This window comes from Pseudophryne corroboree, chromosome 2 (genome assembly GCF_028390025.1).
Source record: "Pseudophryne corroboree isolate aPseCor3 chromosome 2, aPseCor3.hap2, whole genome shotgun sequence".
In the NCBI taxonomy this organism is placed as follows: Eukaryota; Metazoa; Chordata; class Amphibia; order Anura; family Myobatrachidae; genus Pseudophryne; species Pseudophryne corroboree.
In genome coordinates, this window is record NC_086445.1 from 41,488,559 (window position 1) to 41,512,979 (window position 24,421).

Genomic DNA, 24,421 nt, shown 5'->3' on the forward strand with positions numbered 1-24,421 from the left:
ACACTACCTTTGAAGGGGAGAGCTTCCATATTCTTCTTGGAGTCGGCATCAGCATTCCATTGATGGATCCACAGCGCCCTCCTGGTCGAGACCGCAATGGCATTGGCTCTTGATCCCAAGAGGCCAACATCCCTCGCCGTATCCTTTAGGTAATCTGCAGCGTCCCTGATATAACCAAGAGTCAAAAGAATGTTATCCTTATCAAGGGTATCCATATCGGAAGCCAAATTATCAGCCCACTTAGCAATAGCACTACTCACCCATACCGACGCCACAGCAGGTCGAGCAATGCACCAGTATTAACGAAAATGGCCTTCAAAGACGTGTCAGGGGACGGAAGCGCCACCTTCTTGGACAAACGGGTTAGAGCCTTGTCGACATGTGGAGACGACTCACATTTTTCCCTGTCATCAGAGGGGAAAGGATACGCCATAAAAGATTCTCTTGGGAATCTGCCACCTCTTGTCCGGCGACTCCGAAGCTTTTTCACAAAGAGCATTCATTTCATGAGAGGGGGGAAACTTTACCTCAGGTTTTTTCCCTTTAAATAGGCAAATCCTTGTGTTCTGAACAGCAGGTTCCTCAGAGATATGTGAAACATCTTTAATAGCCACAATCATGTACTGAATACTCTAAACTACCCTTGGGTGTAAAGTAGCCTCATTAAAATCGACATCGGAATCAGAGTCCGTGTCGGCATCTGTATCTACCATCTGGGTAAATGAACGTTTTTTGTGACCCTGATGGGGGTCTGTACCTGATCCAAAGCATCCTCCATGGATTTTCTCCATGCTTGTGTCTGAGAATCAGATTTATCCAGCCTCTTAGACAATAAAGCCACATTAGCATTAAGTGTACTTAACATAGTAACCCAATCATCAGTCGGCTGTGCCGACAGAGCCATTTCCAGCTCCCTTTCTGCGCCCCCAGTAACCTCCTGCGGGGAGGAACACTCAGCCTCAGACATGCCGACACGTAGTACCGACACCCCCCACACTCACACTGGCCAAATAAAGGGGACAGCCTACAGGGAAGCCTGGAGAGAGAAACACAGAGGGAGTATGCCAGCTCACACCCCAGCGCCCATATACCACACCACGATAATATATGCTGGTAGCGCTGTTAATAACAAAAAAGCACCAATTTGTCTGTGCCCCCCCCCCCCCCCCCCCCCTGGGGTCGGGGCATAGAGGGAGGAGCCAGTTCACACTTAGTCAAAGTATTTTTAGTGCGCCCAAGCTCCTGCGGATCCCGTCTATACCCCATGGTCCTTTTGGAGTCCCCAGCATCCTCTAGGACGTAAGAGAAAATAATAATAATAATAATATGCATTAATAAAGCAGCAACATACAAGCAATTGAGTAAAATTACCATTATTATGCACATAATAATGGCAGCTGTCATGCCACTGGCCGGGGCTCCGCCCCCTTACATCGCCCATCATATAAGCGAACACTCGCGCGCACTCCCTGCTGCTCCGCTACATGGTATCACAGTTGTCCCTGGGAAAGACTACACTTCCCGTGATCCCCCGCGGCCAGAGTCAAGTTATTTCCTGCCGCCGAGTGCTGGTTATAGCCACTTCCGCCGGAAGTGACCTCCCTTTCCCTCCTGCGGCCGTCAGCAAGATGGCGGTGCAAATCTCGAAGAAGAGGAAGGTGAGCGGGGAACCGGGCGGTGTGTGCGGGTGCAGCCGGGAGATATTCGTGTGGCGGGGTGCTCCGGGACCGGCTGGGCGTAGGGGCTTCAGTCTGGGCGGCTGTGACCGGTTTCTTGGGGCGGATGGATGTGGATGGCGTGAGGCCTGAGCGCTGGGCTATCATGGCCGCTGTATAGGTGTCTGGGCAGGAGTCTCGTGCGCCGGGTACAGGGGGAGGGGTATTACATGTACAAGCATGACCAGCTGCACAGAGAGTGGCAGCCGGAGGGTTCACTTCTCACCTGTAGTGTCACATAGGCCTTATTGCCTGTGTAGTGCAATACCATGCCCCATAGCCCCTCGCTTCTGTACTGTATCGCAGCACCATGCCCCCATAGCCCCTCACTTCTGTAGTGTATCGCAGCACCATGCCCCCATAGCCCCTCTCTTCTGTAGTGTATCGCAGCACCATGCCCCCATAGCCCCTCACTTCTGTAGTGTATCGCAGCACCATGCCCCCATAGCCCCTCACTTCTGTAGTGTAATGCAGCACCATGCCCCCATAGCCCCTCACTTCTGTAGTGTAATGCAGCACCATAGCCCCTCACTTCTGTAGTGTAATGCAGCACCATGCCCCCATAGCCCCTCACTTCTGTAGTGTAATGCAGCACCATGCCCCCATAGCCCCTCACTTCTGTACTGTATCGCAGCACCATGCCCCTATAGCCCCTCACTTCTGTAGTGTATCGCAGCACCATGCCCCCATAGCCCCTCACTTCTGTAGTGTAATGCAGCACCATACCCCCATAGCACCTCACTTCTGTAGTGTAATGCAGCACCATGCCCCCATAGCACCTTCTGTAGTGTAATGCAGCACCATGCCCCCATAGCACCTTCTGTAGTGTAATGCAGCACCATGCCCCCATAGCACCTTCTGTAGTGTAATGCAGCACCATGCCCCCATAGCCCCTTCTGTAGTGTAATGCAGCACCATGCCCCCATAGCCCCTCACTTCTGTAGTGTAATGCAGCACCATAGCACCTCACTACTGTAGTGTAATGCAGCACCATAGCACCTCACTACTGTAGTTTAATGCAGCACCATGCCCCCATAGCCCCTCACTTCTGTAGTGTATCGCAGCACCATGCCCCCATAGCCCCTCACTTCTGTAGTGTAATGCAGCACCATACCCCCATAGCACCTTTCTTCTGTAGTGTAATGCAGCACCATACCCCCATAGCACCTTCTGTAGTGTAATGCAGCACCATACCCCCATAGCACCTTCTGTAGTGTAATGCAGCACCATGCCCCCATAGCACCTTCTGTAGTGTAATGCAGCACCATGCCCCCATAGCACCTTCTGTAGTGTAATGCAGCACCATGCCCCCATAGCACCTTCTGTAGTGTAATGCAGCACCATGCCTCCATATCCCCTCTCTTCTGTACTGAATCGCAGCACTATGCCTCCATATCCCCTCACTTTTGTAGTGTATCGCAGCACCATGCCCCATAGCCCCTCACTTCTGTAGTGTAATGCAGCGCCATGCCCCCATAGCCCCTCACTTCTGTAGTGTAATGCAGCGCCATGCCCCCATAGCCCCTCACTTCTGTAGTGTAATGCAGCACCATGCCCCCATAGCCCCTCACTTCTGTAGTGTAATGCAGCACCATGCCCCCATAGCCCCTCACTTCTGTAGTGTAATGCAGCACCATGCCCCCATAGCCCCTCACTTCTGTAGTGTAATGCAGCACCATGCCCCCATAGCCCCTCACTTCTGTAGTGTAATGCAGCACCATGCCCCCATAGCCCCTCATTTCTGTAGTGTAATGCAGCACCATGCCCCCATAGCCCCTCACTTCTGTAGTATAATGCGGCACCATAGCCCCTCACTACTGTAGTGGAATGCAGTACCGTGCCCCCATAGCCCCTCACTTCTGCAGTGGAATGCAGTACCGTGCCCCCATAGCCTCTCACTTCTGTAGTGTACTGTGCAGCGCCGTGCCCCCATAGACCCCCTCAACCCTGACTACCGTGGTGCCACCGTAGCACCGCACACCTGTAGTATGGTGCAATTGTCCCAAACCCCCACACCCCTGCTGTCTGCATCAGTGCCCCATAGTGGCTCCTATTCATCATTGGCCTCCATGCATTCATCGCCCTGACTACCCTGTAGTGTGCCACCAGCTCACTATACCAGGCAACACTGTAGATGGGCTCCACATCTTAGATCACCCTGCCTGATGTGCTACCCGTGTCATATCACAATATAACCTATGCTCATAGTAAGCACCGTAGTGTACTGTCTGCATTGTGGGTGGTGATTGTCATGTAGCACTACAAGTGTCGCCTACCTGAGTGTCCCTGTATCCATGTTACAGAACACAACTGCACATGTGCTGGGTAATCGCTGCGGTGTGAACGGCTTGTGTGGTGGTGTCTATTCTGGAGACTGCTGCACAGAGTTGTTTTTAAGGGTCTGATGTGATTGCTCATTTGCCTATTGAGGTGTTAATATAGTAATTATTGTGCAGTGCTTTTTGGGCTGGAGCTGTAAGATGTCACTTAGAGGTATGTTTCTGAAGACAGGTGGTGCGATCACTGTTCAAACCAAACGTCAACGAGTTACAGCTGAGAAATCAGATTTCTCACTTTCCTGTCATTTTCAGAGGTCACAGCATCCCTGTAGGAAGTTCTGGTGACCGGGGTTTTTAGTCATGTTTCCATAGCATTAAAAGTCTGGCTTGTCAGTAACTGCAAGAAACATTTTGCGGTCTGTCATCATGGGTGCTATGTCGCATATGCGTTACAGCAATGGTCTCCTTCTGCAGAGAACTTGTTTTGTACTACTGTAATATTAAACGTTAGGTACTGCTGAAATTGGAACGTGTACAACACCGTGATTTACTGCGTACGGACAGGCCTGGTAACCCTATAAGTCGGCCTGGGTAGTGGCTGCTTGTGCTCGAGTTTTACTTGGTTTTCTGGGTATAAGATGCACTATATGGACAAAAGTGTTTGGCCACACCTGTTAATGATTGAATTCAGGTGTTTCAATCGGACCCATTGACACAGGAGTATTAAATCACGCACCTAGCCACGCAGTCTCCATATGCAAACATTTGTGATACAAAATGGGTCACTCTGAAGAGCTCAGTGACTTCAGGGGTGGTACTGTGATAGAGTGCCACCTCTGCAATAAGATGGCTTGTGACATTTCATCCCTGCTGGATATTCCACGGTCAACTGTGGGTGATACTAGAGAGTGGAAGCGTTTAGGAAAAGCAGAAACTCGTCCACAAAGCGTAAGACCACGTAAAATCAGAGCGGGTTCAATGACTGCTAAGGTGATGGTGCACGGAAGTCGCCAACGTTCTGCTGATTCCATAGCTGAAGAGATGTGAACTTCCACTGGAATTGATGTAAGCACCAAAACTGTGTAGCAGGAGTTTAATGGAATGGGTTTCCATGACCGAGCAGCTGCAAGCCTCGTATCACCAAGTTAAATGCCAGGCGTTGGATGGAGCGGTGTAAAGCACACCGACACTGGACTGTGAAGTAGTGGAAAAGTGTCCTGTGGAGTGACGAATCACGCTTCTTTTTGGCAGTCAGATGGGCAAAATTGGGTCTGGCGGCTGCCGGGAGAACGTTACCTGTCCGACTGCATTATGCCATCTGTGAAGCTTGGTGGAGGAGGGATAATGGTATGCAGCAGTTTTTCAGGGTTTGGGCTAGGCCCCTCATTTCCAGTGAAGGGCAATATTAATGCTTCAGCTTACCAAGACATTTTGCATGATGCTCTGCTTCCAACTTTGTGGCAACAGTTTGGGGAAGGCCCTTTTCTATTCCAGCATGACTGTGCTCCAGGTCACAAAGCAAGGAATATAAAGACCTGGTTTGGTTAGTTCGGTGTGGAAGAACTTGACTGGCCTGCACAGAGCCCTGTACTCAACCGCATCGAGCACCTTTGAGGGTTAACTTGAGTGGAGATAGCGAGCCAGGCCTACTTGTCTAACAAATTCCCACACACACTCCCACATCTTGTGGAAAGCCTTCCAAGAGGAGTGGAAGCTGTTATAGCTGTAAAACGGGGGCCAACTCCATATTAAAGTATATGTATTTGAATACAATGTCATTAGTCCCTGTTGGTGTAATTGTTAAGCGTCCGAATACTTTTGTCCACATAGTGTATATTGTATCTGTTTGAGAGAATAAACAGGTCAGTGATCTATTGATTGTACGTGGAGTATGCCTGGCAGTCTGCAAGTTGCTTTATCCTGTCTGACCAGTATTTGATGATATGAGGGTGACCCTTGCAGTAAACGTTCCATAGATCTGTGCAGCCGGTAGTTATGTCCAGACGCTGCTCCTTCATGTAACACTTGCATATTCTTTGCAGTTTGTCGCTGATGGCATCTTCAAGGCTGAGCTGAATGAGTTCCTGACCCGTGAGCTTGCTGAAGATGGCTACTCCGGGGTGGAGGTCCGAGTCACCCCAACCAGGACTGAAATCATCATTCTTGCTACCAGGTAATCCAGGCAGATTGAGGTTGCAGAATCTGCAGTGCCAGCAATCTCTTCACTGTCGATTATTGTGGGGGTTTGGGGCTGGGACCTTAAGGCTGATACTGGACTCACCCTGCTTGTGGCATTGTCCACATGGTCCTATCCAGAGGCTTTTGATCATGTAATGTATTAGGGCAGCACATGACAGCACTGGGATAATAGGTCTTATCTCCTTCCAGGACCCAGAATGTCCTTGGTGAAAAGGGACGACGTATCAGAGAGCTGACTGCAGTAGTCCAGAAGAGGTTCGGCTTTCCGGAGGGCAGCGTTGAGGTGAGTTTAGAGACCGCTGATCCTCCCTAAGTGTGGGATCAGTAGAAACCTGGTTGACTGCAATGATCTAACTTTGTTCATATCTATATCAGCAAATGCAGAGCGCTGTCCCGTCTGCCCCATACATGTGAGTGGTTACTTCGAGACAGATTTTCGTTGCTGTACAAATTTTACCATTAAGCATGTGTGTAAAATACCTTTGTGGTGGTAGATTTAATGAGCATTGCTGTATCTTATCACCGGTCCTGTATACAAATCAGTACTGTTCATGTCTTTCAGCTGTATGCAGAGAAAGTCGCCACAAGGGGTCTGTGCGCCATTGCTCAGGCTGAGTCCCTGCGCTACAAGCTCCTCGGAGGTCTGGCGGTGAGGAGGTGAAAACAGTTTGAAGTATTTCACTCATATCCCTTATATGTCCAGAATTATTAGTTGCAGCAAGTTAGTTACCAAAGTGTCCACTTCTGTGATGATTCGATGACGAGTCTAACATCGTTCTGTTTTGTCTGGGTAGTTCCGGTCGCTGCGTTTTGCATGCTGGCCTAGCTACCGGACATTGTCAGAATGTTGTGTGAAGACGAACTGCGAGGCATTTGTCTGAGAAGTGCAGTATAGCAAATTGTATATCCCCCCTCCCTTCCCACCCAATATCCTTATCCAACTTCCACGGTGGGTGGGCTACAGTATCCCCCCTGGTTACTAGCAGCCTCGCTTTCAATACTCTGATCGGTTAAAGATGTCTGCTACCCCTTAATGGGCCATATCACACGGATTAGTAGATGGAATGGGGATTTCTCTAACGTCCTAGTGGATGCTGGGGACTCCGAAAGGACCATGGGGAATAGCGGCTCCGCAGGAGACTGGGCACAAAGTAAAAGCTTTAGGACTAGCTGGTGTGCACTGGCTCCTCCCCCTATGACCCTCCTCCAAGCCTCAGTTAGATTTTGTGCCCGAGCGAGAAGGGTGCAATCTAGGTGGCTCTCCTGAGCTGCTTAGAGTAAAAGTTTAAATAGGTTTTTTATTTTCAGTGAGACCTGCTGGCAACAGGCTCACTGCATCGAGGGACTTAGGGGAGAGAAACGAACTCACCTGTGTGCAGAGTGGATTGGGTTTCTTAGGCTACTGGACATTAGCTCCAGAGGGACGATCACAGGCCCAGCCATGGATGGGTCCCGGAGCCGCGCCGCCGGCCCCCTTACAGATGCTGAAGCAAGAAGAGGTCCATAAATCGGCGGCAGAAGACTTTCCTGTCTTCATAAGGTAGCGCACAGCACTGCAGCTGTGCGCCATTGCTCTCAGCACACTTCACACTCCGGTCACTGAGGGTGCAGGACGCTGGGGGGGGGCGTCCTGGGAAGCAATGAATTTACCTTAGTTGGCGAAAAATACATCACATATAGCTCCTGGGCTATATGGATGTATTTAACCTCTGCCAGTTTTCCAGTAAAAAGCGGGAGAAGAGCCCGCCGTGAAGGGGGCGGGGCCTATCTCCTCAGCACACAGCGCCATTTTTCCCACACAGCTCCGCTGGTAGGAAGGCTCGCAGAATCTCCCCTGCATCCTGCAACTACAGAAACAGGGTAAAAAAGAGAGGGGGGCACTTATTTGGCAAAATAACAGATATAAGCAGCTATAAGGGATAGACACTTATTGTAAGGTTGTCCCTATACATATATAGCGCTCTGGTGTGTGCTGGCAAACTCTCCCTCTGTCTCCCCAAAGGGCTAAGTGGGTCCTGTCCTCTATCAGAGCATTCCCTGTGTGTGTGCTGGGTGTCGGTACGTGTGTGTCGACATGTATGAGGAGGAAAATGATGTGGAGGCGGAGCAGTGTCTGTAACAGTGATGTCACCCCCTAGGGGGTCGACACCTGAGTGGATGTACTGTTGAAAATTACGTGACAGTGTCAGCTCTATATAAAAAAACAGTGGTTGACATGAGACAGCCGGCTACTCAGCTTGTGCCTGTCCAGACGTCTCATAGGCCGTCAGGCAGATGGCAGATACAGACGCCGACACGGATACTGACTCCTGTGTCGACGGTGAAGAGACAACCGTGATTTCCAGTAGGGCCACACGTTACATGATTGAGACAATGGAAAATGTTTTATACATTTCTGATAATACGAGTACCACCAAAAAAGGGGTATTATGTTCGGTGAGGGAAAAACTACCTGTAGTTTTCCTGAATCTGAGAAATAAAATGTGTGATGATGCGTGGGTTTCCCCCCGATAACAATTAATAATTTCTTAAAAAGTATTGGCTGCATACCCTTTCCCGCCAGAGGTTAGGATGCATTGGGAAACACCCCCTAGGGGGGATAAGGCGCTCACACGCTTGTAAGAACAAGGGCTCTACCCTCTCATGAGATGGCCGCCCTTAAGTATCCTGCTGATAGAAAGCAGGAGGGTATCCAAAAAAAGGTATTTACACACATACTGGTGTTATACTGCGACCAGCTATCGCCTCAGCCTGGAGGTGCAGTGCTGGGTTGGCATGGTCGGATTCCCTGACTGGAAATATTGATATCCTAGATAAGGATAGTATATTATTGCCTATAGAGCATTTAAAAGATGCATTTCTATATATGCATGATGCACAGCGGAATAATTGCCGACTGGCATCAAGTATAAGTGCGTTGTCCAATTCTACCAGTAAAATGGTCAGGTGATGCGGATTCCAAACGTCATTTGGAAGTATTGCCTTTGAAAGGGGACATTTGGGGTCGGTCTTTTAGACCTGGTGGCCACGGCAACAGCTGGGAAATCCACGTTTGGACCCCAGGTCGCCTCTCAAAATAAGACGCCGTATTATCAGGCGCAGTCCTTTGTTGGCAAGCGGACAAAAGGTTCCTCTTTTCTGCTCGTGACAGAGGGAGAGGAAAAAGGCTGCAGAGATCAGCCAGTTCCCAGGAACAGAAACCCTTTCCAGCCTCTGCCAAGCCCTCAGTATGACGCTAGGGCTTTACAAGCTCAGGCACGGTGGGGGCCCGTTCTCAATGAATTTGAGTGCGCAGTGGGCTCACTCGCAAGTAGACCCCTGGATCCTTCAGGTAATATCTCAGGGGTACATATTGGAATTCGAGACGTCTCCCCCTCGCCGTTTCCAAAAGTCGACTTTACCGACGTCTCCCTCGGACAGGGAGGCAGTTTTGGAAGCCATTCACAAGCTGTATTCCCAGCAGGTGATAATCAAGGTACCCCTCCTGCAACAGGGAACGGGGTATTATTCCACACTATTGTGGTACCGAAGCCAGACGGCTCGGTGAGACCGATTCTAAAATCTTTGAACACTTACATACAGAGGTTCAAATTCAAGATGGAGTCACTCAGAGCAGTGATTGCGAACCTGGAAGAAGGGGACTACATGATGTCTCGGGACATCAAGGATGCTTACCTTCATGTCAAAATTTACCCTTCTCACCAAGGGTACCTCAGGTTTATGGTACAGAACTGTCACTATCAGTTCAGACGCTGCCGTAGGGATGGTCCACGGCACCCCGGGTCTTTACAAAGGTAATGGCCGAAATGATGTTCCTTCGAAGGAAGGGAATTTTAGTTATCCCTTACTTGGACGATTCCCTGATAAGGGTAAGATCCAGGGAACAGTTGGAGGTCGGTGTAGCACTATCTCAGATAGTGTTGCGGCAGCACGATTGGATTCTCAATATTCCAAAATCGCAGCTGGTTCCGTCGACGTGTCTTCTGTTCCTAGGGATGATCCTGGACACAGTCCAGAAAAAGGTGTTTCTCCCGGAGGAGAAAGCCAGGGAGTTATCCGAGCTAGTCAGGAACCTCCTCAAACCGAGCCAAGTCTCAGTGCATCAATGCACAAGGGTTCTGGGTAAAATGGGGGCTTCCTACGAAGCAATCCCATTTGGCAGATTCCACGCTTTCCAGTGGGACCTGCTGGACAAATGGTCCGGGTCGCATCTTCAGATGCATCAGCGGATAACCCTGTCACCAAGGACAAGGGTGTCCCTCCTGTGGTGGTTGCAGAGTGCTCATCTTCTAGAGGGCCGCAGATTCGGCATTCAGGACTGGGTCCTGGTAACCACGGATGCCAGCCTGCGAGGCTGGGGAGCAGTCACACAGGGAAGGAATATCCAGGACTTATGGTCAAGCCTGGAGACATCACTTCACATAAATATCCTGAAGCTAAGGGACATTTACAATGCTCTAAGCTTAGCAAGACCTTTGCTTCAAGGACAGCCGGTGTTGATCCAGTCGGACAACATCACGGCAGTCACCCACGTAAACAGACAGGGTGGCACAAGAAGCAGAAGGGCAATGACAGAAGCTGCAAGGATTCTTCGCTGGGCGGAAAATCATGGGATAGCACTGTCAGCAGTATTCATTCCGGGAGTGGACAACTGGGAAGCAGACTTCCTCAGCACGACCTCCACCCGGGGAGAGTGGGGACTTCACCCAGAAGTCTTCCACAGGATTATAAACCGTTGGGAAAAACTCGACAGGTATTGCGCCAGGTCCAGGGACCCTCAGGCAATAGCTGTAGACGCTCTGGTAACACCGTGGGTGTACCAGTCAGGGTATGTGTTTCCTCCTCTGCCTCTCATACCCAAGGTACTGAGATTGATAAGATGGTGAGGAGTAAGCACTATATTCGTGGCTCCGGATTGGCCAAGAAGGACTTGGTAACCGGAACTTCAAGAGATGCTCACGGAGGATCCGTGGCCTCTACCTCTAAGAAGGGACCTGCTCCAGCAAGGACCCTGTCTGTTCCAAGACTTACCGCGGCTGCGTTTGACGGCATGGCGGTTGAACGCCGGATCCTGAAGGAAAAAGGGCATTCCGGATGAAGTCATCCCTATCCTAATCAAAGCCAGGAAGGATGTAACCGCAAAAACATTATCACCGCAATTGGCGAAAATATGTTGCGTGGTGCGAGGCCAGTAAGGCCCGACGGTGGAAATTCGACTGGGTCGATTCCTACATTTCCTGCAAACAGGAGTGTCTATGGGCCTGAAATTGGGGACCATTAAGGTTCAAATTTCGGCCCTGTCAATTTTCTTCCAAAAAGAACTAGCTTCAGTCCCTGAAGTTCAGACGTTTGTAAAAGGGGTACTGCATATACAGCCTCCTTTTGTGCCTCCAGTGGCACTTGGGATCTCAATGTAGTTTTTTTTTTTTTTTTGGATTCCAAAAGTCACATTGGTTTGAACCACTTAAATCTGTGGAGTTAAAATATCTCACATGGAAAGTGGTCATGCTGTTGGCCCTGGCCTGGGCCAGGCGCGTGTCAGAATTGGCGGCTTTATCCTGTAAAAGCCCTTATCTGATTTTCCATTCGGACAGGGCGGAATTGAGGACTCGTCCTCAATTTCTCCCTAAGGTGTTTTCAACATTTCACTTGAACCAGCCTATTGTGGTGCCTGCGGCTACTAGGGACTTGGAGGATTCCAAGTTGCTGGACGTAGTCAGGGCCCTGAAAATATGTTTCCAGGACGGCTGGAGTCAGAAAATCTGACTCGCTGTTTATCCTGTATGCACCCAACAAGCTGGGTGCTCCTGCTTCTAAGCAGACGATTGCTCGTTGGATTTGCAGTACAATTCAGCTTGCACATTCTGTGGCAGGCCTGCCACAGCCAAAATCTGTAAAAGCCCATTCCACACGGAAAGTGGGCTCATCTTGGGCGACTGCCCGAGGGGTCTCGGCTTTACAACTTTGCCGAGCAGCTACTTGGTCAGGGGCAAACACGTTTGCTAAATTCTACAAATTTGATACCCTGGCTGAGGAGGACCTGGAGTTCTCTCATTCGGTGCTGCAGAGTCATCCGCACTCTCCCGCCCGTTTGGGAGCTTTGGTATAATCCCCATGGTCCTTTCGGAGTCCCCAGCATCCACTAGGACGTTAGAGAAAATAAGAATTTACTTACCGATAATTCTATTTCTCATAGTCCGTAGTGGATGCTGGGCGCCCATCCCAAGTGCGGATTGTCTGCATTACTTGTACATAGTTATTGTTACAAAAATCGGGTTATTGTTGTTGTGAGCCATCTTTTCAGAGGCTCCTTTATCATGCTGTTAACTGGGTTCAGATCACAAGTTGTACGGTGTGATTGGTGTGGCTGGTATGAGTCTTACCCGGGATTCAAAATCCTTCCTTATTGTGTACGCTCGTCCGGGCACAGTATCCTAACTGAGGCTTGGAGGAGGGTCATAGGGGGAGGAGCCAGTGCACACCAGCTAGTCCTAAAGCTTTTACTTTGTGCCCAGTCTCCTGCGGAGCCGCTATTCCCCATGGTCCTTTCGGAGTCCCCAGCATCCACTACGGACTATGAGAAATAGAATTATCGGTAAGTAAATTCTTATTTTCTGTATATTGTATCCAGAACATTAGATCTAAACTATTTCTTCCATCAGGGCCTGCTATGGTGTCCTTCGTTTCATCATGGAGAGCGGGGCCAAGGGCTGTGAGGTGGTTGTTTCCGGCAAACTGCGAGGCCAGAGAGCCAAGTCCATGAAATTCGTGGATGGCCTGATGATCCACAGTGGAGACCCCGTCAATTACTATGTGGATACAGCTGTCCGTCACGTACTGCTCAGACAGGGTGAGATGTCTCCTGCGTTCTCTTTACCTCGCCTAACACTTGCCTTGTGTTAACAAATTGTTGCTCGAGTACTCCATAAGAAACAAGGCTTTCATCAATGTGCAGTCAATCCTATGTAAAAGGCACCTCACCCATGCTAATGGGGCTGGATTTATCAATCTTGGCTGTGGACATTCCTACATTTTGAATATTCTAGACTACAGATATTTGCTTCCTTCACTTCTGTTGAAATATAAAACCTAAGTGCTTGGTTTTCTTCAGCGAACTTTAAGTCGTTTCTAGAGTGATGGGGTGTCCGTTCTGGAGTCTAATTCTAGACACCTTCAGGCTATATCTAGAGTGAGCTGTTGGTTTGATCCAAAGAGGGACAGCCAGGTGCTTTGGGTTGTTCTGTGTTGACTAATTGCTACTCTGCTCTGCTCTCCCCTCATTCCTATTGGCCTTGTGGAGAGTGACAGGAACCTGTAATGCTCTTCCAGCTCATGGTTAAGTTTCTATAATGCTGGAAACCATCTTGCATTCCCCTTTAGAGATGTTTGCCTGGATGGATGATCTGGGGCACTACACTGATGTGTATGAAGCATTGTAATCAAAGGTTCTTTGAATTGTTCGTTATAGCATTGTAAAGCTAATGAAGGGTCTGTTCACATCTGGCCAATAGTGACTCTGTTGGTGGAAATGGCATTATCTGATCTGTCTGTTTGCTCGTTCTCTTCTACTCCCACTAAATCAGTCCATTGTCCTATGGGCTTTACCATTGTGATTGCCGGAACTTCCACCCTTCAGTGATGATACGATGACGAGTCAGATGGGACGCTCCTGCTAGAGGCTTCTGTGCAGAGTCACGTTCTGTGTCACTGCACCTGGTGCCTCTACCGGAGATTTGTCCTAACTCCTGATTGATTTAGAGGCATTTGTCTGAGAAGGGTGGAGGGGCCGGTGATTGGATGCTAAGCCCAGGTCATATAGCGACGCTCTACCTGAAAGCATGACCCAGTTGAGTTGCTGAGGTTTAATGAGAAATCTGTATATACTACAGGTGTATTGGGCATCAAGGTGAAGATCATGCTTCCCTGGGATCCCAGTGGAAAGATCGGCCCCAAGAAGCCCCTTCCTGACCACGTCAGCATTGTGGAGCCCAAAGAGGAGATCCTGCCAACAACTCCTATCTCTGAGCAGAAAGGAGCCAAGCCAGAACAGCCGGCACAGCCCCCCGCCATGCCTCAGCCTGTGCCCACCGCATAATGGGTAAGTACATGGAGGATGCGATTACGTGTTTATGGCTAGAATGATCCTTCTGTGATGATACGATGACGAGTCTGAATGGGTACCTCCTTGTCCAGTGGTCCCTGCCTGCCTCACGTTCTGTGCTGTAGACGTCGGGTCACTGAGTCAATGTTGCCCTTCACTTGATGTCCTTGAGGCATTTGTCTGAGAAGGTAGAAGACTGATAGGTCACCTAAAACATGTGGTAGATTTGTGTAGTCTTATCAATAGGTTTTCCTAGATGTCCCAACGCTTAAACGCGGTAGGTCTAAAACCAGACTCGGTGCCCCCCCATCTAGAACCCCCTGATCTCCTCAGTGCCATTATCTCCCCGTCCACACATAGGTTGTCATCAACTCCTTTACCTCACATTCAAGGGTAGACATCTCGTCATGTGTCCCCAAAACTCAGATGTGTATTCTTGACATTTCTCGCCTGGACTATTGCAACCTTCCCTTTTCTGGCCTTCCCTCTCATCCCTCCCCAGTTTAGTCTATTCACTTCTGCTTTCATTTACTTCTGTCTGCTCTGTCAGCCTCACCCCTGTGCCAACTGCATCACTATCTATGAAGGGTCAGTCATTCCACTCCCTCCTACAGCTCCAACCTTACTTCTGTTCACACTCCCCTGCGCACTGACCGCCGTCTCATTTAGGCCTCAGCTTTCTCCTGTGCTGAACCACTGCTCTGGAACTCCATCCCTCACTCTAGCAGACTTCACCAGCATCCACACTTCCCCTTAAGATTTCTCTTTGATTAAGTCTACCAGCAATGCTTCTATCTCCGCTCCTCTGTCCATGCACTTACCCCCTTTCCCAATACACCTTCCTGGTTACACACCTTCCTCCTAGAATGAAAGCCCTCATACCCAGGGCCTGCTTACACTCATTCTAGCACTATCCCTTGCACCAGTTTGCCTCCATTTCCATTTGCTGCTAGTGACTGTTATTTCCAGTTTGTATTTACTAGCTTCATGTCCTCCATACTACATCCTGCCTGCGGTTGTTGCATTGTCATCTCATGTACAGCTGTGTAATGGTTTAGTCTCTGTACGGTGCTGTGGGCAGATTTTGGCACTATATAAAAGTAGCCATCGATGAGAACCTTTACACTGTTAAATGTAACGTGAATACATGTCTGATGGGAAATACCTTCTCTTCTCTTTCCTAGGATGCTATAAACCAGGATAAAGAAGTGTTGAATACCAGCTCAGAAATTCTATAAAATAAAGGAAAAAAACCCTATAAATGTATCTTGTTTGTTCTTATTAAGGGGCATATTATAGCTAGGGAGGTGTGGGGGAATTATATTTATGTAAAGCTGTTACTTCCAGGTCTGTGACGTAGAGGGGGCACTGGTAGTCCCTGGTCATAGGTAGTACCTTAGGAAAATGATAGTAGATGGTAATGTTTTTAGTACAGAGCCTCATATGCGGGCCTTGGAGAGCGTTGTAATCGGCATGCTGGCTCCCATATTCAGTCAGCCAGCACAGTGGGATAACTGAAGGTCCCAGGACGCTCGCACAGTGGGCTACATTTACAGAAAGCCAAGACGCCAATTGTCTGCAGTTTTGACCTTGAAATTGTAATACCGTAGCATAAAGCCAGCGGAGTTGCAGTTTTAAATGGTGTAAAAACCAGTGAGAGTTCTCTGTAAATGTGGCCACAGGAGTGAGGAGAGTTGCCGTCCTCTAATGCACATCACTCTGTAGTACGGTCATGCTGCAGTTTTGCCTTAAGGCTCAAAAGCTAAAATAGCATTCATGTAACCTAATGTGCAGCTGTGTTGATGTAAATGAAAAGGAATCTTAGCGCTCAATCACACTGTATACTTCAGCATCCGTGTGATCAACATTCAGCTTTGTGCCTTGTCCCGCCCACTTCTGTCACTTGACGGAAAGTGAAATCTGTGCAATAGACCAATGCAGCTTTAAGACATTATGCAAAAGCAAGTAACTTTCTCTAACGTCCTAGTGGATGCTGGGGACTCCGTAAGGACCATGGGGAATAAAGAAAGATGGGAAATGCACAATCGATATTGAGGAGTCCAGCATCTGCCTATATGGTGGTTTTTCCATATCTGCAATAAGGGAACGTACAGATGGAGCCTTGCTCATCTAGCCTTCTTTGGTGCACCAAGGCTTATTAGCATAAGCCTTTCATCTATTCTCAGATGCAAAACAATACAGCAGGGGATTAAGTGTGACCGCACTGGTTTAGTTACTCCTATTAAAGGGATAGATGAGTGAGGAAAGTGCATCTTATATAATGTGTGGCGTCTTGTACGGTGAGTGACTGCAGTAACTACATCCTGACAGCACAGAGCACTGTATTCAGTAACTACATCCTGACAGCACAGAGCGCTGTATGCAGTAACTGTACATCCTGACAGCACAGAGCGCTGTATTCAGGAATTGTGGTGTGACCTGGACGGTTAAAGTGATCCCAGCAATGCCACTGGGAGAGGTACATGTAGGGTTTAGATATATGGCTGAAACGGGAAAAATCAAATGAAAGATTTAAGCAATAAATTGAACCTGGAGGTGGAAAAGCCTCTCTGCATGGTACGTAGGTGTGTGAGCCCCAGGGACACTCATCACAAGCTGCGGACATGGAGGATGGATCCTGTAACACGTCCTTTCCAGAGCTCTGCAAACCACAACAATGACTGTCCCTGAGCAGCTCTGCTTCCCCGTGACATCCGGATACCAGGCGGACCTGTCTGCAAGTGGCCGGTAATGAAGAATAATCTGTTCAGCGTGAATGTTTTACTTATTTACTATTGGCGTTTTATGGCTAGTCTTATGTCAGTAGCCGCAATGCAAGAAATGATTGGGGATCGGTGAGGTGTAAGTGCTGAATAGTGATGCACATTGGCTGGTTCAGAGTTGGGAACAGAAAGGAACTGCAGCGGGGTAACACCATGCTGCACTGAAGGGGGGGGCGCAGATATAACATGCAGAATTAGATTTATCGCAGACCTTAATTGCAGTGTAAGAATAAAGTTGTCCAACATGTGTAGTCTTCATGCGAAAGCAGCCAGTGTTTATATGTGATGTATTTGCCCCCCTTGCAGTGCAACGTGGTTTGTTCCAAAAAAGTTTTCTTTCACTCATCCCAACTTTAAACGAGCGCCGTAGTGCACATGTTATATTATGACTAGATGTGGCCCCTGGTGCAGCCTGGGTTCTCTTTCCTCCTGTCTCTAGCAGTCCCCCCCCCCCCCCCCCTTCTTCCCATTTGACTCCATCTAGTTTTCTAATCGGCACTTTTACTACATAGAGTCCTGTGACATCAGCGTGACGCTGCTGTATTGGACAGTGTGACCTGTGTATGTGACTCTGCCTGGTTTCCTTTTCCAACAAGAGCGCTATGGCTGAAATCTAATGCAGTTTTATACGTTCAGGGAGCTCTGCACGCTACAGCGCAAAGTTCCGCCATTCTGGTATTTAATATAGACTAACTTGCAACGTCTGATCCCATTAGCTGCTGGGCATCCTGCATGCTATGTAATCTATACTTGGACTATAGGGTGGTCATGTAGGTAGGTGTCGGTTCACAGTGGCCCATCCTTGATATACACTGTTTCTGCCCTGATGTATAAGCTAATCCTTAATTATTTTTTCCCCTCTGACTCCAAGGCCAGCGGCTGACCTGGTCACTATTGGAGACGGCAGAGTACAGCTCAGAAGGAAGGTCATACTCCGGCCCACCAGACTATGCACCATGAGATCTCGCAGGTACGTCCTTCTGTAATGCTAGGGGCACATTTAGGAAATGTTCTGTAGTTCCAGCGCGTTGGTCTCATCTGGAGAACAGCTAGTTACTGTGTAATGGGTTTAGGAGTGCTCCATTCTGTGTAGTAAGATCTGCACCAATTATAGATGGACATCAGTCTCCTTACTGACACAGTGCGGGCACGAATTTATTGTACATTCTTGTCTATAATTGCTGGAACTTCCACCCTTCAGTGATGATACGATGACGAGTCAGATGGGACGCTCCTTTTAGAGGCTCCTGTGCAGAGTCACGTTCTGTGTCACTGTACCTGGTGCCTCTACCGGAGACTTGTCCTAACTCCTGATTGATTTAGAGGCATTTGTCTGAGAAGGGTGGAGGGGCCGGTGATTGGATGCTAAGCCCAGGTCATACAGCGACGCTCTACCTGAAAGCATGACCCAGTTGAGTTGCTGAGGTGTAATGAGAAATCTGTATTTACTACAGGTGTGTTGGGCATCAAGGTGAAGATCATGCTTCCCTGGGATCCCAGTGGAAAGATCGGCCCCAAGAAGCCCCTTCCTGACCACGTCAGCATTGTGGAGCCCAAAGAGGAGATCCTGCCAACAACTCCGATCTCTGAGCAGAAAGGAGCCAAGCCAGAACAGCAGGCACAGCCCCCCGCCATGCCTCAGCCTGTGCCCACCGCATAATGGGTAAGTACATGGAGGATGCGATTACGTGTTTATGGCTAGAATGATCCTTCTGTGATGATACGATGACGAGTCTGAATGGGTACCTCCTTGTCCAGTGGTCCCTGCCTGCCTCACGTTCTGTGCTGTAGACGTCGGGTCACTGAGTCAAGGTTGCCCTTCACTTGATGTCCTTGAGGCATTTGTCTGAGAAGGTAGAAGACTGATATGTCACCTAAAACATGTTAGATTTGTGTAGTCTTATCAATAGGTTTTCCTAGATGTCCCAACGCTTAAACGCGGTAGGTCTAAAACCAGACTCAGTGCCCCCCCATCTAGAACCCCCTGATCTCCTCTCTGCGCCATTATCTCCCCGTCCACAAATAGGTTGTCATCAACTCCTTTACCTCACATTCAAGGGTAGACATCTCGTCATGTGTCCCCAAAACTCAGATGTGTATTCTTGACATTTCTCGCCTGGACTATTGCAACCTTCCCCTTTCTGGCCTTCCCTCTCATCCCTCCCCAGTTTAGTCTATTCACTTCTGCTTTCATTTACTTCTGTCTGCTCTGTCAGCCTCACCCCTGTGCCAACTGCATCACTATCTGACTATGAAGGGTCAGTCATTCCACTCCCTCCTACAGCTCCAACCTTACTTCTGTTCACACTCCCCTGCGCACTGACCGCCGTCTCATTTAGGCCTCAGCTTTCTCCTGTGCTGCCCCACTGCTCTGGAACTCCGTCCCTCACTCTAGCAGACTTCACCAGCATCCACACTTGCCCTTAAGATTTCTTTGATTAAGTCTACCAGCAATGCTTATAGCTCCGCTCCTCTGTCCATGCCCTTACCCCCTTTGCCAATATACCTTCCTGGTTACACACCTTCCTCCTAGAATGTAAGCCCTCATATCCAGGGCCTGCTTACACTCATTCTAGCACTATCCCTTGCACCAGTTTGCCTCCATTTCCATTTGCTGCTAGTGACTGTTATTTCCAGTTTGTATTTACGAGCTTCATGTCCTCCATACTACATCCTGCCTGCGGTTGTTGCTTTGTCATCTCATGTACAGCTGTGTAATGGTTTAGTCTCTGTACGGTGCTGTGGGCAGATTTTGGCACTATATAAAAGTAGCCATCGCTGAGAACCTTCACACTGTTAAATGTAAAGTGAATACATGTCTGATGGGAAATACCTTCTCTTCTCTTTCCTAGGATGCTATAAACCAGGATAAAGAAGTGTTGAATACCAGCTCAGATATTCTATAAAATAAAGGAAAAAAAAAACCTATAAATGTATCTTGTTTGTTCTTATTAAGGGACATATTATAGCTAGGGAGGTGTGGGGGAATTATATTTATGTAAAGCGGTTACTTCCAGGTCTGTGACGTAGAGGGGGGCCCTGGTAGTCCCTGGTCATAGGTAGTACCTTAGGAAAATGATAGTAATGTTTTTAGTACATAGCCTTATATGCGGGCCTGGGAGAGCATTGTAATCAGCTTTGTACCATGCTGGCTCCCATATTCAGCCATCACAGTGGGATAACTGAAGTTCCCAGGAAGCCCACCCAGGGGCTACATTTACAGAAAGCCAAGACACGCAATTTCAGGGGACGATTGAATACAGTAGCATACAGCCAGCGGAGTTGCAGTTTTAAATTGGTGTAACAACCAGTGAGAGTTGGAGGCCTGTACTCTGTAAATGTGGCCACAGGAGTGAGGAGAGCTGCCGTCCTCTAGTGCACAGCACTCTGTGTAGTACGGTCATGCTGCAGTTTTGCCTTGTTTTTAAAGCTCAAATAGCGTTCATGTAACCTAATGTGCAGCTGTGTTGGAAATGAAAAGGACTCTTAGCGCTCAATCACACTGTATACTTCAGCATCCGTGTGATCAACATTCAGCTTTGTGCCTTGTCCCGCCCACTTCTGTCACTTGACGGAAAGTGAAATCTGTGCAATAGACCAATGCAGCTTTAAGACATTATACTAAAGCAAGTAACTTTGCTACTCCATGTGGAAGTACGGGAGGGTGGGGGTAGGTCTCTTTACACACACTTTCTCGTGTAACTTTTTTTTTTTTACATATTTATATGAACACTTGTGAGTACAAAGTCTGCACAGCCTAACAATACATTAATGGGAAATGCACAATCGATATTGAGGACTCCAGCATCTGCCTATATGGTGGTTTCTCTATCGTCCTAGTGGATGCTGGGGTTCCTGAAAGGACCATGGGGAATAGCGGCTCCGCAGGAGACAGGGCACAAAAAGTAAAGCTTTTTCCGATCAGGTGGTGTGCACTGGCTCCTCCCCCTATGACCCTCCTCCAGACTCCAGTTAGATTTTTGTGCCCGGCCGAGAAGGGTGCAATCTAGGTGGCTCTCCTAAAGAGCTGCTTAGAAAAAGTTTAGCTAGGTTTTTTATTTTACAGTGATTCCTGCTGGCAACAGGATCACTGCAGCGAGGGACTGAGGGGAGAAGGAGTCAACTCACCTGCGTGCAGGATGGATTGGCTTCTTGGCTACTGGACATCAAGCTCCAGAGGGACGATCACAGGTACAGCCTGGATGGTCACCGGAGCCACGCCGCCGGCCCCCTTGCAGATGCTGAAGTCAGAAGAGGTCCAGAATCGGCGGCTGAAGACTCCTGCAGTCTTCAAAAGGTAGCGCACAGCACTGCAGCTGTGCGCCATTTTCCTCTCAGCACACTTCACACAGCAGTCACTGAGGGTGCAGGGCGCTGGGAGGGGGGCGCCCTGGGAGGCAAATGATTACCTATAAAGGCTAAAAATACCTCACATATAGCCCTAGAGGCTATATGGAGATATTTAACCCCTGCCTAATTTTTCTAAATAGCGGGAGACGAGCCCGCCAGAAAAGGGGCGGGGCCTATCTCCTCAGCACACGGCGCCATTTCCTCTCACAGCTCCGCTGGTCAGGACGGCTCCCAAGTCTCTCCCCTGCACTGCACTACAGAAACAGGGTAAAACAGAGAGGGGGGGGCACATTTATGGCGATATTTTGATATAACAAAGCAGCTATAAGGGAGCACTTATTATAAGGCTATCCCTGATATATATATATATAGCGCTTTTGGTGTGTGCTGGCAAACTCTCCCTCTGTCTCCCCAAAGGGCTAGTGGGTCCTGTCTTCGTTAGGAGCATTCCCTGTGTGTCTGCTGTGTGTCGGTACGTGTGTGTCGACATGTATGAGGACGATATTGGTGTGGAGGCGGAGCAATTGCCAAATATGAGGATGTCACCCCCTAGGGAGTCGACACCAGAATGGATGCCTTTATTTATGGAACTACGGGATAGTGTCAACACGCTAAAGCAGTCGTTTGACGACATGAGGCGGCCGGACAATCAATTAGTGCCTGTCCAGGCGACTCAAACACCGTCAGGGGCTGTGAAACGCCCTTTGCCTCAGTCGGTCGACACAGACCCAGACACAGGCGATGACTCCAGTGGTGACGGTGACGAATCAACCGTATTTTCCAGTAGGGCCACACGTTATATGATTTTGGCAATGAAGGAGGCGTTACATTTAGCTGATACTACAGGTACCACTAAACAGGGTATTATGTGGGGTATGAAAAAACTACCTATAGTTTTTCCTGAATCAGAAGAATTAAATGACGTGTGTAATGAAGCGTGGGTTGCCCCTGATAAAAAGCTGATAATTTCAAAGAAATTATTGGCATTATACCCTTTCCCGCCAGAGGTTAGGGAGCGCTGGGAAACACCTCCTAGGGTGGACAAGGCGCTAACACGCTTATCTAAACAAGTGGCGTTACCCTCTCCTGAGACGGCCGCACTTAAAGATCCATCAGATAGGAGGATGGAAAATATCCAAAAAAGTATATACACACATGCAGGTGTTATACTACGACCAGCTGTAGCGACTGCCTGGATGGGCAGTGCTGGGGTAGTTTGGTCAGAGTCCCTGATTGAAAATATGGATACCCTGGACAGGGACAATATTTTACTGTCGTTAGAACAAATAAAGGATGCATTTCTTTATATGCGTGATGCACAGAGGGATATCTGCACACTGGCATCACGGGTAAGTGCTATGTCCATTTCGGCCAGAAGAGCTTTATGGACGCGACAGTGGACAGGCGATGCGGATTCAAAACGGCATATGGAAGTTTTGCCGTATAAAGGGGAGGAGTTATTTGGAATCGGTCTATCAGATTTGGTGGCCACGGCTACAGCCGGGAAATCCACCTTTCTACCTCAAGTCACTCCCCAACAGAAAAAGGCACCGACTTTTCAACCGCAGCCCTTTCGTTCCTTTAAAAATAAGAGAGCAAAGGGCTATTCATATCTGCCACGAGGCAAAGGTCGAGGGAAGAGACAGCAACACGCAGCTCCTTCCCAGGAACAGAAGCCCTCCCCGGCTTCTACAAAAGCCTCAGCATGACGCTGGGGCTTCTCAAGCGGACTCGGGGACGGTGGGCGGTCGTCTCAAAAATTACAGCGCGCAGTGGGCTCACTCGCAGGTAGATCCCTGGATCCTGCAGATAATATCTCAAGGGTACAGGTTGGAATTAGAGACAGATCCACCTCGCCGTTTCCTGAAGTCTGCTTTACCAACGTCCCCCTCCGAAAGGGAGACGGTTTTGGAAGCCATTCACAAGCTGTACTCTCAGCAGGTGATAGTCAAGGTACCTCTTCTACAACAAGGGAAGGGGTATTATTCCACTCTTTTTGTGGTACCGAAGCCGGATGGCTCGGTAAGGCCTATTCTAAATCTGAAGTCCTTGAACCTGTACATAAAGAAGTTCAAGTTCAAAATGGAGTCACTCAGAGCAGTGATAGCGAACCTGGAAGAGGGGGACTTTATGGTATCCTTGGACATCAAGGATGCGTATCTCCACGTTCCAATTTACCCCTCACACCAGGGGTACCTCAGGTTCGTTGTACAAAACTGTCACTATCAGTTTCAGACGCTGCCGTTCGGATTGTCCACGGCACCTCGGATCTTTACAAAGGTAATGGCCGAGATGATGATTCTTCTTCGAAGAAAAGGCGTATTAATTATCCCATACTTGGACGATCTCCTAATAAGGGCGAGGTCCAGAGAACAGCTAGAGATGGGATTAGCACTGTCTCAAGAAGTGCTAAAACAGCACGGGTGGATTCTGAATATTCCAAAATCCCAGTTAATGCCGACAACTCGTCTGCTGTTCCTAGGGATGATTCTGGACACGGTTCAGAAAAAGGTTTTTCTCCCGGAGGAAAAAGCCAAGGAGTTATCCGAGCTTGTCAGGAACCTCCTAAAACCAGGAAAGGTGTCTGTACATCAATGCACAAGAGTCCTGGGAAAAATGGTGGCTTCTTACGAAGCAATTCCATTCGGCAGATTTCACGCAAGAATTTTCCAAAGGGATCTGTTGGACAAATGGTCAGGGTCGCATCTTCAGATGCACCTACGGATAACCCTGTCTCCAAGGACAAGGGTGTCTCTTCTGTGGTGGTTGCAGAGTCCTCATCTATTGGAGGGCCGCAGATTCGGCATACAGGATTGGATCCTGGTGACCACGGACGCCAGCCTGAGAGGCTGGGGAGCAGTCACACAAGGAAGAAACTTCCAGGGAGTATGGACAAGCCTGGAAACGTCTCTTCTCATAAACATTCTGGAACTAAGAGCAATATACAATGCTCTAAGCCAGGCAGAACCTCTGCTTCAGGGAAAACCGGTGTTG

At 48.8% G+C, this 24,421-nt stretch overlaps 1 protein-coding gene and 4 non-coding genes across 5 annotated transcripts; all 5 read left to right on the forward strand.

The window, feature by feature from the left end:
• The first annotated feature begins 1,549 nt into the window (after positions 1-1,549).
• Positions 1,550-15,556, forward strand: RPS3 (ribosomal protein S3). Its single transcript, XM_063951223.1, has 7 exons — positions 1,550-1,658; positions 6,037-6,167; positions 6,383-6,476; positions 6,756-6,850; positions 12,856-13,043; positions 14,083-14,291; positions 15,479-15,556. Exons 1-6 carry the CDS (start codon positions 1,629-1,631, stop codon positions 14,286-14,288), a joined length of 744 nt encoding a protein of 247 aa, XP_063807293.1. The 5' UTR covers positions 1,550-1,628; the 3' UTR covers positions 14,289-14,291; positions 15,479-15,556.
• Positions 13,824-13,970, forward strand: LOC135054244 (small nucleolar RNA SNORD15). The gene has a single exon (XR_010243446.1). It is a non-coding gene; the product is annotated as a small nucleolar RNA SNORD15 (small nucleolar RNA).
• On the forward strand, positions 14,338-14,483 carry LOC135054242 (small nucleolar RNA SNORD15). Its single transcript, XR_010243444.1, has one exon. It is a non-coding gene; the product is annotated as a small nucleolar RNA SNORD15 (small nucleolar RNA).
• Positions 15,557-18,272: 2,716 nt separating the features above from the next.
• Positions 18,273-18,419, forward strand: LOC135054243 (small nucleolar RNA SNORD15). Its single transcript, XR_010243445.1, has one exon. It is a non-coding gene; the product is annotated as a small nucleolar RNA SNORD15 (small nucleolar RNA).
• A 367-nt stretch (positions 18,420-18,786) lies between these two features.
• On the forward strand, positions 18,787-18,932 carry LOC135054239 (small nucleolar RNA SNORD15). Its single transcript, XR_010243442.1, has one exon. It is a non-coding gene; the product is annotated as a small nucleolar RNA SNORD15 (small nucleolar RNA).
• The last annotated feature ends 5,489 nt before the right edge of the window (positions 18,933-24,421 follow it).

Coding starts and splice junctions, on each gene's coding strand:
- RPS3 (XM_063951223.1), top strand. CDS start 1,629: ATGGCGGTGCAAATCTCGAAGAAGAGGAAG. Junction 1,659..6,036: donor AAATCTCGAAGAAGAGGAAG/GTGAGCGGGGAA, acceptor TATTCTTTGCAG/TTTGTCGCTGATGGCATCTT. Junction 6,851..12,855: donor GGAGGTCTGGCGGTGAGGAG/GTGAAAACAGTT, acceptor TTCTTCCATCAG/GGCCTGCTATGGTGTCCTTC.